Source organism: Lissotriton vulgaris, chromosome 3_1 (genome assembly GCF_964263255.1).
Source record: "Lissotriton vulgaris chromosome 3_1, aLisVul1.2, whole genome shotgun sequence".
In the NCBI taxonomy this organism is placed as follows: domain Eukaryota; kingdom Metazoa; phylum Chordata; class Amphibia; order Caudata; family Salamandridae; genus Lissotriton; species Lissotriton vulgaris.
Genome location: NC_141689.1, coordinates 318,665,333 through 318,682,100, shown reverse-complemented (window position 1 = coordinate 318,682,100; position 16,768 = coordinate 318,665,333). Strand labels below are relative to the sequence as shown.

The following is a 16,768-nucleotide window of genomic DNA, read 5'->3' as shown; positions in this document are numbered from 1 at the left end:
TGGACTTGGAAGCTGGTCCTTAATCTACTAAAAGTGTTGGATTTCAGCGTCAGTTGGCGACAGCTATTGCAATCCAGCTGGCTGCTCAGTACTCGAGTTGTGAGAGTCTCCTTTATTGACTGTCCTTACCGTTGACAGAATTCCTTCCCTGTGACATTCAACCTTCCTGGGTCACACCCCCTGAAGAACCTTATCAAAAGACCACCGCTCAGAAGCTGCGCAGTCTGCATTTTTAATTAATATGATATATTTCCTGACCTATACATACCCGTAGCCATCAGTGACTCATGATTAGTGCATGCAAGGAGCTTTTTTAACATCGGCTGCAACCGTGCTTTATATCTGACTTCAGTAACAAAGCACGGTGGCAGCCGAGGTTAAAGTCCAAGGTCCTTGCAGGCACTGGGCAGCAACTGCGGTGGCAGACAATGTTAAAATCAAAGATTCTTGTCTGCAAGAGCCACTTTCACTTACTACTACAGCACGCTATAAATTTGCCTTTGCGTGGTAGTCAATTAAAGCGGCTCAGTGCATGCAAGGCTCTTTGATTTTAACATCAGCTGACAAAGTGCTTTATTATATCTTCTTTCAAATTTAAAGTGCTGTGGCAGCGATGTTTAAATCAAAGCGCTTTACATGTACTGACCCAATACTCCCAAAACAGGCCCTTCACCTCTGTCCTGTCGCTCCCAGTCTCTGTCTCCCACACTCTTCCTTTGTGCCATGGCAGCTCGTGTGACAATGAGCTGTGTTTTGCTGCACAACAGATGCGCAAAACACATTGTTTTGTAAGTACTTCTACTGGTTTGACTTTAATAGAGGCAGTTTACAATTTTAGTGGCCGAGATGATGCAATTTTCTAAGCAAGGCTCATAAGTCCTTAAGGCAGTGATTTTACCCATGCACTCTGATCCCATTGATGTTCTGTCTTTATTTAGCATGGTTCTTGCTGTGTTTTACTTTTTTTGATAAGAAAGGGGGTGCCTTCTATTGAAGCATTTTAAAAGCGCTTACTAATGTGCTGCACTTACCTACATGGTTAGCAGGCTATGGCATGTGTAGGGTAGGTGGTTAAAAGTGTTTTCTTTGGTTTTTGATCCTATTTTGGATGTGCTTCCTTGTCTTGCCTGGTAACACCAAGTTGCAGTTATCATGTTATTGGACGCATTGCATAGCAGTGTGGTGAATGAGGTGTGAGACAGATATACAGTTTACTATATTATGATTTTCAGTCTGCTGACAGCTTTGAACAGCTCTATAGTTGTATTTTGTTCAAACCACAGTATGGGCCACAAAGAAATTAGACTTAAAGACAATGAAGTAGGGCGTGGGAGGGGTATCCGAAAAATGCGCGAGTTGCTTGGCCTTTAGTAGCTCACGACGATTTTCACTGATCAGAAGTAGCTCTCACTACAGAAAAGGTTGGAGACCCCTGGAGTAGATGATCTGAGGGTACGGACGGGGGCATAGAAGGCAAATCTCTTTCTCAAATATGCAGGGCCTTGATCGTGGATTGCTCTAAACGCGAGCACCAAGGATTTAAACAGGATGCGCTGTGATACGGGGAGCCAATGAAGAGTGCGCAAATCAGAACGCACACTCTTCCATCTTGGGACGTTGAATAGGAGACGGACAGCAGCATTCTGGATAATTTGCAGGCGTTTAACCAGGTAGACCGGAATGCCACTGAACAGTGCATTCGCGTAGTCCAACCTTGCCAGTATGAGAGCCCGAGCAACAGTCTCCTTGGCATCCATAGGGAGCAAAGGGAAGAATTTGCGAAGCATTCTCAACGTGGCAAACAGGTTCCCGTGAGCTTCTTTATATGGTCCTCGAATCTAAGGTCCTCCCCAAACCAGATGCCAAGGTTTTTCGCGGGGCCCCCCATCTATTTGGGGCTGGGTATGTTCGGGGGCCACAGCGTATTCCTGAACGAGGGGGGGAAGGAACTGTAAAAGAGCACCTCGGATTTGTCCTCATTGCATTTCAGCTGGGCCAAGGTTAACCAGCGAAATACTGAGGACAGACACAAAAGGACTGCAGAAGTATCCAGATTGTCGTCTGGCCAGGTGAACAGCAGCTGAGTATCATCTGCATACCCTATAATCTTAGCCCCATACTGTTCCGCTAAATAAACCAAGGGGGTGATGTAAATGTTGAACAGTAGGGGACTAAGAGTGGATCCCTGAGGGACCCCCGTGAGGAGTGGTTTAGGCTCTGAGGCGTGGGGCGGCATCCAGACCTGCTGTGTCCTATCCGATAGAAAAGAGGGCAACCAGGCCAGAACAACCCCACCAATACCAATAGCAGACAGCCTGGCGAGGAGGAGCTCGTAAGGGACGGTATCGAACGCAGCAGAGAGGTCCAATAAAATCAGGACTGCTCTGCCGCCTCCGTCCAGACATTCCTGGATAGACTCCGTCATCTCCACCAGCGCAGTCTCGGTGCTATAGGTCGCCCTGAAACCCGATTGGGCTGGATGAAGGGCATTGGAGGTTTCAACAAAACTCTCCAATTGCTGAAGAACCACTTTCTCACAGGTATGGGAGGAAACCCATTGATGTTCTTGGTTTTTACACCACGACCATAAGTTTTAAAGGTAAAACTATTACATCTAAGGTTTATGTAGCGAAAGATGGGTCTTGTCTTTTGGGTTAGGCTCAACAGAGGGATTTAATGATAATTTTAGATCCTAATCACCCGGAGCAAGTTCTTGGCTATTCAGATTTAGTTCTGAATATTGAACCTGATCCTGGTACCGAATGGGAAAATACATTTCCTTGAGTTTTTTCTGCGTCAAAGTTGGGTAATTGAGGAAATAGAATCCTCGGTGTGGTTGTCCCCTTTTGTTGTCGCACACAAGCCCAATGGCAAGGTGAGACTTTGTGTCGATTTAAGAGATCTCAACGGCAGCATGTGGGTGGATAGGCATCCATTGCCTAATATCAATGAGATGTTTACAAAGTTGAAGGGGGCATCCATATTTTCTACATTAGATTTGTCTAATGCATACCACTAGATAGTTCTGCACGAGGATAGTAGACATTACATGTCCTTCATCACTTCTGAGGGCGCATTCAGATACAAAAGAATGCCTTTTGGGCTTATATCTGCATCCTCTGTCTTTCAGAGGGTGATGCATAATCTATTTAAAGATTTTGATAAGGTTCTGTATTTTCAGGACGACATTTTGATTTTTTGCATCCAATCCGTCGGAACATACAGACATACTACATAAGGTGTTGTGTGTTTTGCAAGATAGTGGGCTCACACTCACTAAAGAAAAATGTAAATTTGGTGTCTCATCAGTCGATTACTTGGGTCATTCAATAAGTAAGGAGGGCATTTCTCCAAAACTAAATTTGGTCAGGGCCATTGAGTTAGCTCCTGATCCTGAGAATAAGGATCAGCTCAGATCCTTCTTGGGGCTTGCCGAATATTATGCCAAATTTATTCCTATGTTCTCTGATAAAACTGTAAACATGAGATTGTTAATGAAAAAAAATGTATCGTTTTTGTGGGATGAAAATTGTGCAAGAGAATTTAAATTGTTGAAGAAAAGCATTGCGTCTGCTCCTGCTTTGTCAACTTTTGACACAGCTTATAGATCCATTATAGTCACTGATGTGGGTAGAGGAGCAGTTTTAATGCAATGTCAGAGGGGTCAGATGGTTACCATAGGTTTTGCATCCAGACCTTTGAGGGGTGCTGAAAGTAAATATTCCACTTTGGAGAAGGAAACCCTCGCTTGTTGGTGGGGAATCGAATATTTTCGTAAATATGTCTATGGAACTGTTTTTAAAGTCAGGTCAGACCATCGACCTTTAATTGATTTGTTTACTACAAAAGGGTGCGGCAAAGCAACTTCAAGAATTGCAAGGTGGCAATACAAGTTGCAAGATTTTCATTTTAAAGTGGAGTATATCCCAGGTGTAAGAAATGTGTTAGCTGATTGCTTGTCAAGGTTGCCTGCACCTGATGACAATTTAGTAGAGTAAGATAATGATTTGGAAAAAGTTGTCTCCATACGTGAAATATCAAAGGGTTGTATTCAAGAGGATGATTGGAGAACAGCTTGTGAAAAAGATACAGTTTTGTGTGAAGTTTCTGCATTTATTAAGTCTTGGTGGCCTCGCAAAGTTTTATTGTCTGAAAAGGTTCTTCCTTATTTCCAGATTACCAAAGAGTTATCTGTGAATGATGGTGTGTTGTTCAGAGGTTTGCAATTGGTTGTACCATGTGAGTTACAAGAATGTGTTTTAGAAATGGCTCATGAGGGACATCCCGGTATGACATCCATGAAGAGGAGAGTTAGAAGTGAGTTTTGGTGGCCAGGGATGGATAAGGCCATTGAGCGAAAAGTCAGAGACTGCATGGAATGTTGTTTGAGCGATAAGTCTCAAAAACATATTTCTTATGATCGATTGCCCATTTCTAGACCCACACGTGTTTGGAAGAGTGTTTCGTTAGATATTGCTAGGCCTTTGTCTTACAATAAGAATGGGGTGTTTGCCATTATTTTGATAGATCAACTGTCTCAATGGCCCGAGGTGAAAATCGTATTGAGTGTAACTTCAGGTGGGGTAATAAAGTTCTTGAATGAAATTTTTGAAGAGGAAAGTTTTCCAGAATCAATAACAACAGATAATGGAGTACAATTTGTGTCCGTTGAGATGAAAGAGTTTATGGAGCGTCATGGTATAAGACATAAACGTGTATCTGTTTACTACCCCCAAAGTAATGATATTGTTGAGAGATGGATTAAGGTGTTTAAAGAGGGTCTTTGGCTAGCTTTACTGAATGGCAAGGATTGTAAGCAAACTATTACTGAGGTTTTGTGGTGCTATAGGAACACTCCTAGGAGCGTGGGTGATCTGTCTCCTTTTGAAAAGATGAGAGGAAGGAAGTGTGTTTCAAATATGAGTCAAACATGGATGAGAACGGTTGGATCTCATAAGGATTTTGGTAAGAATGGTCAGAGGATTAACACTACCCAACTGTGTGTCAATGATTGGGTCCGGGTCAAAAAAGGTAGATTTGTCAAATCTGGCGAATCTCGTTATTCTTGTCCATTAAAGGTTAAACGTGTGGGTAGACAGGTTGTTGAGCTTTCTGATGGGAATGTGTGGAGTATGTCCAAAGTAATTATGATTCCCAGGTGGTTGTGGCCAAAGGGAGAATCACATAACTCAGGTGTTGGGCAAAAAGGAGAAACACATGAGTTAGGTGTTTTGTCACGCTTTAAATCTGCCAATAGTGCGGGTAATTGAAGGAAATTTACCGATTCTTCTGATGACAATTTAGACAAGAGGAAGCTCATGAATTCCTTTGATAACAGTTTTGATTCTTCAATTAACCATCGTGTTCAAAGGAAACGTCAGGATCCTGTATGGTACAAGGACTACCAATTTAGTTAATAAATTGCTTTATACAAGTCCGAATGTGATTTCTGTAATTCATGTAGATGTCAAATTGTAAGCCTTTTTAGTTGCTCCTGTTTATATTGTTTATATATCTCACGTGAAATCCCTTGATATTTTATAACATGTAACCTTTTTATTTTTATGATAAGTGCATTGTTTTTCTTTGTTAATTGTTATGTTATTTTTTTTTTTTTTTATTTTTTTTTTGTTATTTATTTTTTTTGTATAGCGCAACGGTTACTCAACAAGAGTGTCCCGGCGCTTTAGGTAAGGAGAACAGATTTCAAGATAACACAACACAGTTAAAAGAGGTTAAAAGGCAAACAGAACAAAAAAGAGGAACTACTAGCAAACCTATTGGGAGAACAGCCAAGTTTTGAGACCTCTTCTAAAATCAAGGAGCGTAGTCGCCCCCCGCAGTGGGAGCGGTAATGAATTCCACATCTGTGGGGCCAACAGACTGAAAGAGCGGCCCCCAAGGCGAGCCCTCTTCACACGCGGAACAACCGCCAAAAGTAGAGTTTCTGACCTCAGCGAGCGCGCCGGATGGTAAAAGGTCAGTCTCTTTTGGAGATGTTTTGCTCCCACGGCATGGAGCGCCTTGTAGGCCAAAGTCAGAGCCTTAAAGGCGATCCGTTTGCGGATGGGTAGCCAGTGTAACGTCACCAACAACCCAGAGACGCTGGCGCGTCTACTTAGGCCAAAGATGGCCCTGGCCGCCGCGTTCTGCGCAACTTGAAGTCTCTGCAGCAGGTACTCTGGCAGGCCCAGGTAAAGAATGTTGGCATAATCCAACCTGGAGCCTATCAGAGCCTGCACAGTCAGCCTCCTGTGCTCCTCAGACAGGAGGGGCAGAAACCTCTGCAACATTTTTAAAAGGCCGAAGCAGGTGCCTGTCACCCCCAGGATCTGGGCTTTCATAATTGTGTTATTGTTTTTACGAAGGGAAATGTATGGTGTGGTCTTGTCATGTCTGTAATTGAGAACATCACCGTGTTCTGGATTCCAGTCATGACAGTTATGACCCAAGCTTCAGATGGAGACTTATCCTCTTGCTGCTCGTAAAATAAACACCAAACCATACCTTATTCGGCTGGCACTTCGTATGTTATTTCAGCGTCATACAAGCGATTTTCAGATGAATTCCCACCTCGAAGGGTAGCCAGTTGAGAGCTCTAAGGTCCGGGGAGATATGACAGTTTTTTTTGGAGCCTGTGATTAGTCTAGCCGCTGTGTTGAATGTGGCTCTTAGCGGGGCCGTCGTTGATCTGGGAAGACCGCAAAGGGCGACACACCATTATTCTACTCTTGCGATTACTAAGGTTTGCACTGCCTATTTGAAGTCATTTGCGGGCAAAAAGTGTATGTTTTCTCATGGTGTTTATTTGAAAATTTGCTCTCTTTGTAGGGGCACTGATATGTTTCTGCATGTTTAGGTTTCTGTCCACCATTATTCCCAGTGGTTTTGCTGAATCGACAATGAGTGGTTGACCTTTGAGTTCTGTTAAGTGTTTCAACCATTCGTGAATGATGAGAGAATGGTTTTGGGGGAGCGATTAGGAGGAATTCAGTTTTGAGGGTGTTTAGTTTCAGATGGTTTTCGGCCAGCCACGATTGAGTTTTTGCAGCATTGAGTTGAGAGATTTGATGTCCTCAAGTGAATGGATCTTTATGTAGAGTTACGTATCATCAGCGTACATGTGATAGTGGACCTTAGAAGCGCCGAGAAGATTGGTGAGTGGTTCCATATAGAGGTTGAAAAGCGTGGGTCAGAGGCATGATCCTTGCGGTACTCCTAGAGTGACTGGGACAGGATTGGATAAGGAATTGTTGACCTTGAATCTTTGTGATCTGTTTTAAAGGAAGGAGATGAATCAAGTAAGTGCAGAGCCGGATAAACCCATTCTGTGCTTCAGGAGGTCTAGCAAGTTGTCATGTTTGACTGTGTCCTGGCCGAAGATAGGTCAAGCAAGATTAGTAAACAGGTTTAATTTTGGTCAAGGATTTTTAGTGTGCCGTCTATTATGAGTGTCATGGCTGATTCTGTGCTGTGACCTGCCCGAAAGCCAGATTGGTATTGGTTGAGCAGGTTGAAATAGACTATGTGGTTGCCCAACTGTGTATGAACCCATTTTTCTAGGAGTTTGGCCAGAGTGGGAATGTTGGATATTTGGCGATACTTGTTTAAGTCCGATGGGTCTGCCAATGGCTTCTTTAAGATAGGGGATACCTGTCCTGCTTTGAGGATATCTGGGAAGGTTCCCTGACTGAGGGATGTGTTTATGATCTTGGTCCACAGAGGTAGTACAAGTGATATTAAGTCTTTTAGGTAGTTTGCGGGGAGAGGTCTGTGAAGTGGTTGGATGGATTCAAGGCCATCAGAATATTTTGTATAGATTCTTCACTGTAAAAGTTGAAGGAGGACCATGATGTGTTGTTTTTGAGGTCCAATTTTGAAGAGCTGAGGGGTGGGGCTAGTAGTGCGGTAATTGGAGAGAGTGTCCGTGAGGGTTATTAAGTCGCTGAGCAGGTCCGTCTTTATGCTTTCCGTCTTCCTAGTAAAGAATGCAGCAAAATCCTCGCAATTGAGTCTAATGTCTGGATTATCCTGGGGGGGGGGGGAGGGGGGGGGGGGGGGGGTTGGCACCCTTAGTTTGCACCTTGATTAATTCAAATAGTTTTTTGGGCCAGGTCTTGGCTAGGTTTCATTGAGTGCTGAAGAAGTCAGTTGTAGATCGTATGACCTTTCTGAAATAGGCATTTCTCGTGGTTCTTAGAGTTTTGAGGTGGTCAGAGGATGGGATAGATCTCCAACGTTGTTCGATTAATCTGAGGGATCTTCTGTCTTCATTTAACCTGCTATCATACCAGGGTTTGAGTCTTTATTGGGGCCTCTTTTCAGTTGAAGCGAAGCTAATTTGTCTAGTAACCTGTTCATGGAGTGGAAGTAGTGATTGGTAAGACTATGAACATCGGATGATCCTTCAGGGGGGAGCAAGCTGTTAGGGATGAGCTTGAGAGTACGTTGGAACTGATGTTTTTCATATCCTGCTTCCAAATTTTCGTTCTTGTGGGTTGTGTAGTGGGTACTTTAGTTGGTTCATTGATTTGAATGTAATGATGAGGTGGTCATACCAGTCGCACAGGAGGATCGATTCTAGCACAGTGGAGTCATCTTTGGAAATTACCAGATCGAGGATTTTACCTTTATTGTGTGTGGGACTGGTGCAGATTTGGGTGAGGTTAAGGTCTGTCAGGAAAGCTTGGAGGCTATTGAGCCCTGGGTCATTCAGATCATCCCAATGGAGAGTGAAGTCTCCCAGGAATTTTTGAGTATTATGAAGTTCAACATTTGTACCTAGGATATCCATTAGGTGTTCGCTGAAAGTGAGGTTATCTCCTGGAGGGTGGTAGAATGTATGTAGTTAGCATATTGGCTTGGTATTACTAGTGATACCTAGGTATAGGTATTCGCAGGAAGATAATAATGACGGGGAGTGGGATCGGTTCACTGTTAGATTGCTTCGATGTATACCATCAATACCACCACCTGGCCTGTCCTTTCTGTCTAGTCTAGTGATGCCATAGTTTGGGGGTACCAGTAGGTCTAGAATGGGTGTAGACGATTCATTTAGCCATGTTTCAGTCAAAATTGGTATGTCTGGTTCATTGGTAAGGATGAACATAGAATCGATTACCCAGGGTACCTTTGTACCTAGCCCAGGTGACGCCTGAGTGACAAAGAAGACTATAAACAAAAACACAATTATTTCATCTGCTACAGCAGCACAGCATGGCGGCACACTAATCTGGAGAATCATATACAAGTTTAACCATTGACCCAGCTTTAGTGGATACTTAACCTAAGGAGATGATATTCTAGATTTCATACAATTCTTCATGTCAAAAGATCCACTTGTTAGATATGGAAGATGGCTCTGCAACAAAAAATGTGTTTCTGTGCCTCTTTTACCTCATGTAATCAGGCTCATCATCCACAATTGTGTCAACTGCTTCTGAAACAGGAACTGCTACTGGGGGCTTTGTCACGAAGAGATTGGCCACTGATAGTAAGACAGACCCCTTACAACACAGCAGCTTCACCAGAGAACCTAGTGGCAAGTAATGCTCCTCAAAGTCGCAAAATGGCAAAGTGGGTGGCAGAGTCACATGCACCTGTGCACACAGAGGCTCGATAGCCAAGGTGACTCCCACAATCGTGGGAGAGGGACTGCCAGTGGACAAACCTTAGCAAGGGGCAATGCATCCACTTCCTGTTGTGCCCTCCTGGGCCTTGTGTGGACTGTTGGTGCAACTAAGCACAGGGGCTTAGGGGTCGTATTCTCCTACTTAGGCTCACCACAAGGTGTCTGACTGGTGATGGCTCTCAACAATCACATGACCAGCACAGAAGCAGAATCAACCACTGAGAATCAGAAAAGGACTATCCACTAAGACTGCTACAGATTGCAAGCAGAAGAGATGGACGCGGCTCTCTGGTGCAAACCTCTGGAGTAACTGGAGCAGCAGGCGTCTTCGGCCCAGGACTCATGCCAAGGTCTGGAGATGGCCTCTGCCTCTCAATGCAACTGGTTTGCAGCACTGAACCGAAAAACAGAGACTGTAGTCACCGGAGCAGTTGACGTACAACAGGACTGTGACAAGAGAGTCCAGCAGAAACAAGTTGTCAGGTATCGATTTTGTGACCTGGTACTTCCACCATCCCATGAATTAGTGGATTACGGCCAGCAAGGTTGACCTCCAGTTGGAGGGGAAGCGTCCCTGGGAGTGTGCCTCACTATCTCAGTAACGGCCACAATAAACAAGTGCCTCCATTGAGAGCCATGTCTTTCTATATATGCATGAGACTCAGCTCCTAGATGGAATACAGGTTTTTGCCTGTCCATTATGGTTTGTTCAGGGCTTCAACTGCAGAGAGGGGGGATGCCTGATGGGTGAGATCCTGTACGTACCGCTTGACTTTGGTGATTATAACCAATGTCTATTTTGGGATCAGTGTCTCACTGTCCTGCATTCATGTCAGGCAGCTACAAAAAGACCTCATACCAATGGAAGCTCACGCAGAACAGGTGATCACCAGGTGACTGCTTCCCAAGTACAAAACACAGAGTTTATGCAAGTAAGCTATGGCACAGAGCCAATGGTGCAATGCGCGTGGTATAAACCCAGAGCCTTTCTTCATCGCTATCATATCCGAAGGACGAATGAGATGATGCAAAAGAAGCAGAAAGAAGGGATCTTGCGATTGTGAACTGTCATGAATGGATAGAGCTATAATGTGTCCGACTTACACATGCATATGCCACATGGGAATACCAACACACTGTTGCCACATGCATATGCTACATGGGCAAACCAACACGCTGTCCATTGAAGCAGTTTTCAGGCCTGCCAGAAGGAGGTTTCCAGGCCCGCCATTAGGAGTCAGAGTTGCCCTAAATTGAAAACCAAGCCAAGAACTAAGAGTAGTGCTGCACATTCTTTAATCTGTGTCCACAAAGCAGTGGCCCATGTATGACACAAACAGTAGCAACTGGTCTCTGGCAGAGTGGCGGCGGAGGGATGACAAAATATACAAAAAAAAAGAAAATAACTTGCTTGCGCATCGCCAATTGCCGCTCTTCTCCTTTCTGCTGTGTACACCCGGAGGCTCTTAGACTCCCCAAGGCCAATCCCAGCGCTTCTCTTATGCTGGCCAGTATGGGAGAAGTGCTGGAATTGGACTGAGCAGGCTTGCTTTCCGCTCCAAGGGGACTGGGAGCCTACACCTGCGGTTCTCTCGCGTCAGCAATGCAGCTCGGGTTGAGGAGATGTCAATACGCATGACGGTTTGGCCGGCCGAAGACGGAGAGCAAAACCGTAATGCGCAGTGACAGCAGTGCTCTCCACCACTCTCCTTCTGTGCCTGTCATATTATGGCGCCGCCCCCAAAGACTCGGCTCCGCCCAAAGGAAAAAATAAAAGGATAATAATACTGTTTTATTATCATTATTTTTCATTTCCCTTAGCTGACCAGCAAGGAGGGGGGGGGATGCTCCTTCGCCAGTGCGGAGGAGCCACTGCAGGGCACTAACAAGGGAATCTGATTTAGATCATTATACTTTTTCTTCTGAAACTATAAAATCACGCTGCACAAGGAAAGCACATGATGAATATTTAATGACTAAGACCAAAACCGGTCGATGTGCAATTTTTATGAAATGGGTTGAAAGCAGATTCAACACACTTACCCTGCTCAGAATCTTAAGGGCTTTTTGCATTTTGCCCTCTGCCACACAGATTGCTCCCATAAGATTCAGCACTTCAGCCACTGTCTCACTAAAATCTCCAGAGGTCTTCAGCTGAGATCCGCATGTGCTATTCAGCAGCTTGTAAGCTTCCTAGGGAAAACGACAAGCAAAAATTATAAATATTTACATGTTGAAAATTCTTTTAAATGGTACCTATTTGGTGCATATGAGGAAATTCAACAAGACATGTCTCCAACATGCTTCAGCAGCAAAACCACAAACAATAGATGTATGGAAAACCAGTTTTAGCTGGTAGAGACATGCAAATAATATTATATTTAAAGATAGTGAAATTTAAATATGCTAACATGAGCTGATTACTGGAAATGGAATTCATTTTTTAGACATAAATCACAGATACTAGACAAATAATACTCTACTAAGGCCGTGGGCGTACTTCAAAATACACATGTAAGTGCATTGGATACAAACAAATTCTTCAACTTATGCTTCTTTGATAGGAGGTTTAGTGTAAGATTGCCCAGAATCCTCTTATAATGTCTCCCAAATCCAGTCTATTAGCACCCCATACTCAGGATCCAAAACTTTACCATGATATTCTGTGATCCTTTCCTCGCCACATCAATAAGGACTTGCACGGCAGCACTAATGCCATCATTATCTCATTCACTGTGCTCCACACACTCATATTGCGGGCCTCGTTTATGGGGAACTGGGGTAGGTCAGCACCTCAAGTCTTGTTGCTGCACTGCCCTACACCAATGTGAAATGGCAGGAATGCACTGTATTTATGAAATACGGTGCATTCCTGTACTTTCCCCCTGCGCTTGTGCACAATTTGCTACTTAGCCCCAATGCAGGCACCCTGTGTCTGCTGTATGGAGGAGTGTTCTGTGCAGGAAGGGGACCCTTCCTGCACAGAAACAATCCTGAGAGGCGTTAGGAAAAAACGAGGAGAAATACAATTATTCCTCTTTGTTACGTCTGCTCTGGGGCAGTAAAACATTTTGCAGCTGCCCCAGGTTTACATGATTAACTAAATCTAGGACAGCGTCAAAATCCATGGGTGATCCGTGGGACAACCCACCGCAACACCCAGGGAACGCCTGGCGTAGAGTGAGGCAACCCAGCTCATTGCGCTGCCCTGCCTTACTCCATATCTCTGAGGCCATGCAAAGCCAGGCAACGCGGCTTTGTGTGGCCTCATAGCTATGGTTGAGAGGTTTGCGCCACTCGAGCATCAGAAAAAGTGACGCTTCAGCGGCGCAAGCCTCTCGTAAATAAGCCCCTTGGTTTACTGGAATTTCTGCAAAGGCAGGGAAAATGTCCCTTTCTCAGTCAACAATGCCACAAAGTCATGGGTTTGTTTTAATTCTTCCCCTGCATGACTTTCTCTTGTGATCTACTACTTGTAAATTTCTCACCACTACAGCCACTTTACATCCACCAATAACCAAATTGTCCTTTTGGCTACATCCAGCACCTAAACAGTGTAGGATTTCTCGCATGTCATACATTCTCCCGTATCTGGCAATTCAAACTGTGCAATATTAACTGGCCTCACAAATGTTCATGACGAACGTCTGCAAACATGCACAGGAAAACATTAGACCCCTCAAAAGAGTGGCAATTACCAGTATGCTGCTAGGCACCCTGAACTCTGGAAGCTAATTTAGATTTCTTCGATGCAACGAACCCTTGAGCTGCCTCAGAGCTTTGTGACCTTGCCAGCTTCACCATTGTCTGGTTCAGATAATGCACTAAATATATATAAGCATCCACCCCAAAAAGTAGTTTATTTCCTCTCATCAGCTTTTCCTAACGTTCACTTGGCATTGAAAAACAAGCCAGGTAAGAAGGGGTGACACATTTTGTGACTTTCGATAGTTAGAGTAAAATCAGATTGAAGCACATGAATATATTATGGCTTTAACAGGCAGCTAGTGGAGGGAGCATGGTGACGTAGATGCATGGTGTCTCTTCTGGAGTCCATGCACCAGGCTTAGCATTTAGATGCCTGGTCTCTCTGTTCATGGCTGCATTCATGAGGCATATACTAGCATTTTGCTGCCTTTGAAGATTGTTTTTTTAATATGCCCTTCACAGAAGGCAAAAGGGAAGCCTAAATGAACCAGGCAAGGAAAAGGAACATTTACTCACAGCAACAAAACCTCAATAAAGACAGGTCAGTTAGTGTTAGCAGCATCTTACCTGATTTCTTCCAATTTTCACAAGCCACTTGCTGTATTCTACTAAAATCCTGAGAGTCTGAGAATCATCAGGACCCAGAGCTGTCTGGTATGCATTCAGACTTTCCGCAAAGTACTTTTCCGCAACATCTAAAATAAGAAACGGAAACAATGTTTTTCAGTAGTCTAATACAATTTGTTTACTTTAATATGCAAAATTACATCTAAATCTTTGTTCTTCCTTCCACTATCCACCACACCAACAGCTTAATAGGTTTTTCAGTTGCACAGTAACTTCTTTTGGTCCAAACATTCCTTGTCCCTTCTGGCAATGTGACCCTGACGATGTGTCCCAAAGCAGTATCTATGATACCACGGAAACTACCATAAAAATGGGTAGATTTTCAAACATTTTGCTCTGGGTTAGCATCTCAAAAGTGATGCTAATCAGCACAAAATGTTTTTGGGAAAATGACTTTCCAGCGCAAAACTTGTTTTGCGTTGGAAAGTAACCTAAAAGTAGCACAAAGCACTGCTTTGCGATACTAAGCACCAAGAGGGCATTACATGGGTGTTACTATGCAACTCCCAATGCCTTTTGACGCAAAACCCTATCTGCAAAGAATTGTAGACAGGGTTTAGCGCCAAAAGTTAACACCGCTTAAAAGGAGGCGCTAACAGGAAAATGTTTTTATTTCTACTTTCTTTTCTCACTTTGCATGCGTGCTGCACTGTGCAGCACACATAAAAGCTTTTAAACTTGTCTGCCACCAAGTCTTACAAGCCATCTGCTGGTCCTTCACTTTCTCAGTAAGAACTTAAGTTTTGCGATAAAACAAAGATGCAACACTTTTCACTGCGTCCTCCTTACGACACCATGGATGCGCCGTATTTACTAAAGATTTACAGATACGTCAGGAATCCTGACACATTAGTCAGCACAAAACTCACACATTGCATGAGTTGTGTGGTAAGCATGATGCAACTCCAGCAATGCATGGGTAGGCCTATAACTATTACACTTACGCCTGCTCTGAGGCAGGCATAAGGATTTGATGCAGTGGTGTCCTAGAAGTAGCGCAGTGAAATGTAATAGATTTCAATGCGCCACTTCTACGAGGCTTTCTTGAGGGGGAACGCCCACCCTGCATGCATTATAACTGGCGCAGGTATAATGTGGCACCGGGGTTTACAAAGTGACGTATCTGCTTAGATGCAGCACTTTGCAAATATGGCGCAAAGTGGGGCATTATTTACGCCGCGCTGCGTCAAGAAGGTGACTCAACGGTGGCGCAAAAGTGTTGCAAGGGGCTCATAAATAAGCCCCCTAATCTTTGCACATTTCACACATGTTCTTTTCTCCTCTCTTAAGAAACCAGCTAGATTCCAACAAGGAAACACTTGTGCCCCTACCCTGTTTTTCCTTTTCAACAACGCTCTGGTTGCCCACCTAAACGAGGTAAAGGAAACCGACACCCCAAAGCTGGTGCGTAGCAAGGTGCCAGCAATGATGTTCGTGGGCGACACTTTTCTACCATCTACATCGCCCATGGGCATCCAGAGGGTTCTTGATAGCTTTGCTACATTCTGTGAAAACAGGGGGCTGAAGATCAACTCATTCAAGACCAAATTCATGGTCTTTAATCCAGCCAACACATCCAGCCCAAATCCCTCCCTTAATGGTACCTTGCTCAAGAGGGTGACTGTCTTTGACTATTCAGTCGTTACGCTGTCCGAAACGTTCCAGTGGGACCCGCAACTAGCCAAAGCAAGTCTCAAGCTAGCACAAACTGTGGGGGGAATTGCAAAAAATATACAGGAACTCCGCCCACAAACCGGCCGGCCCGGTAGCTGAGATCTACAAAGTGCAAGCTAGGGGAGCCGCAATGTATGGGGCCGAACTATGGGGCCATCATCCCTCTAGCAGATTGACTAAAACAGAGAATAATTTTATGAGACAGATATTAGGGGGCAGATTTATGAGGCCGTTGCGCCTCTTTGCGCCGCAATTGCGTCACTTTATTTGATGCAACTGTGGCGCAAACAATGCACCCTATTTACAACGTGACGCATCTAGGAGATGCGTCACGTTGTAAAGCACTGCGCCATAAGGAGGCGTTCCTGCGCGGGGGGGCGTTCCTGTGCAGGAACGCCTCCTGAAAGTGGCTGAGTGAAATCTATGAGATTTCACTCAGTCACTTTCAGGGCAATGCTGCGTCAAAACCCTGCGCCTGCTTGAAGCAGGCGTAGGTCTTGACACAGCATTGTGCAGATGGTGTACCCCCGAGCCTTGCTGGAGCTGCGTCGCGCTTGCGACGCAACTCCAGCAATGCGCAACATTTCCGGCACAGATGCGTCACGCATCTGTGCCATTTTTTGCACCATGGTGCGCCGCATTATAAATGCAGCGCACCATGGGTGGCGGAGCTGTGGCGCACTGTGGCGCACGTTAACTGGCGCATCCCTGGGGATGCGCCAGTTAACATAAATCTGCCCCTAGGTCTTCTGCCAAGTACCACCTCATCCCTCTATGCCTGGGCTTGGGAATCAGACTTATTGCGGAGGAGATTGGGCTTAGAGCACTAACCTTTTAGCGCAGACTGTGGGTGACCCCGAAACTAGCAGTCTACCAGTCAGAGCTAAAGGAGTTACTGGGTCTCCCGGGTCTGGGTAAATTACCATGGCTTTCATATATAAGGCATGTATGCTGTAGGTTGGGCAATCCAAGGTTATGGAGCAACCCTGACGAAGCGTGCTCGGCAACCTCACGCTCAGAACTAGTAAGAGCCTAAAGGTCGCTCAAACCAGCAGACATCCAGGGGAAATCTGGACTTGGTCACCCAACGGCAGGTTTTTTAAGTATCAAAGCAGAGTATTTGATTGA

The 16,768-nt window shown here is 44.7% G+C and overlaps 1 protein-coding gene across 1 annotated transcript in view; it reads right to left on the bottom strand.

Moving 5' to 3' along the window:
• TTC23L (tetratricopeptide repeat domain 23 like) overlaps window positions 1-16,768 on the bottom strand; it is a 143,703-nt gene that overhangs the window by 21,798 nt on the left and 105,137 nt on the right. The window contains exons 9-10 of the mRNA XM_086962930.1: window positions 13,907-14,034; window positions 11,675-11,824 (exon numbers count right to left, since the gene is read on the bottom strand). Of these exons, the coding sequence (XP_086819056.1) occupies window positions 11,675-11,824; window positions 13,907-14,034 (278 nt within the window). The remainder of the gene's footprint in view (window positions 1-11,674; window positions 11,825-13,906; window positions 14,035-16,768) is intronic.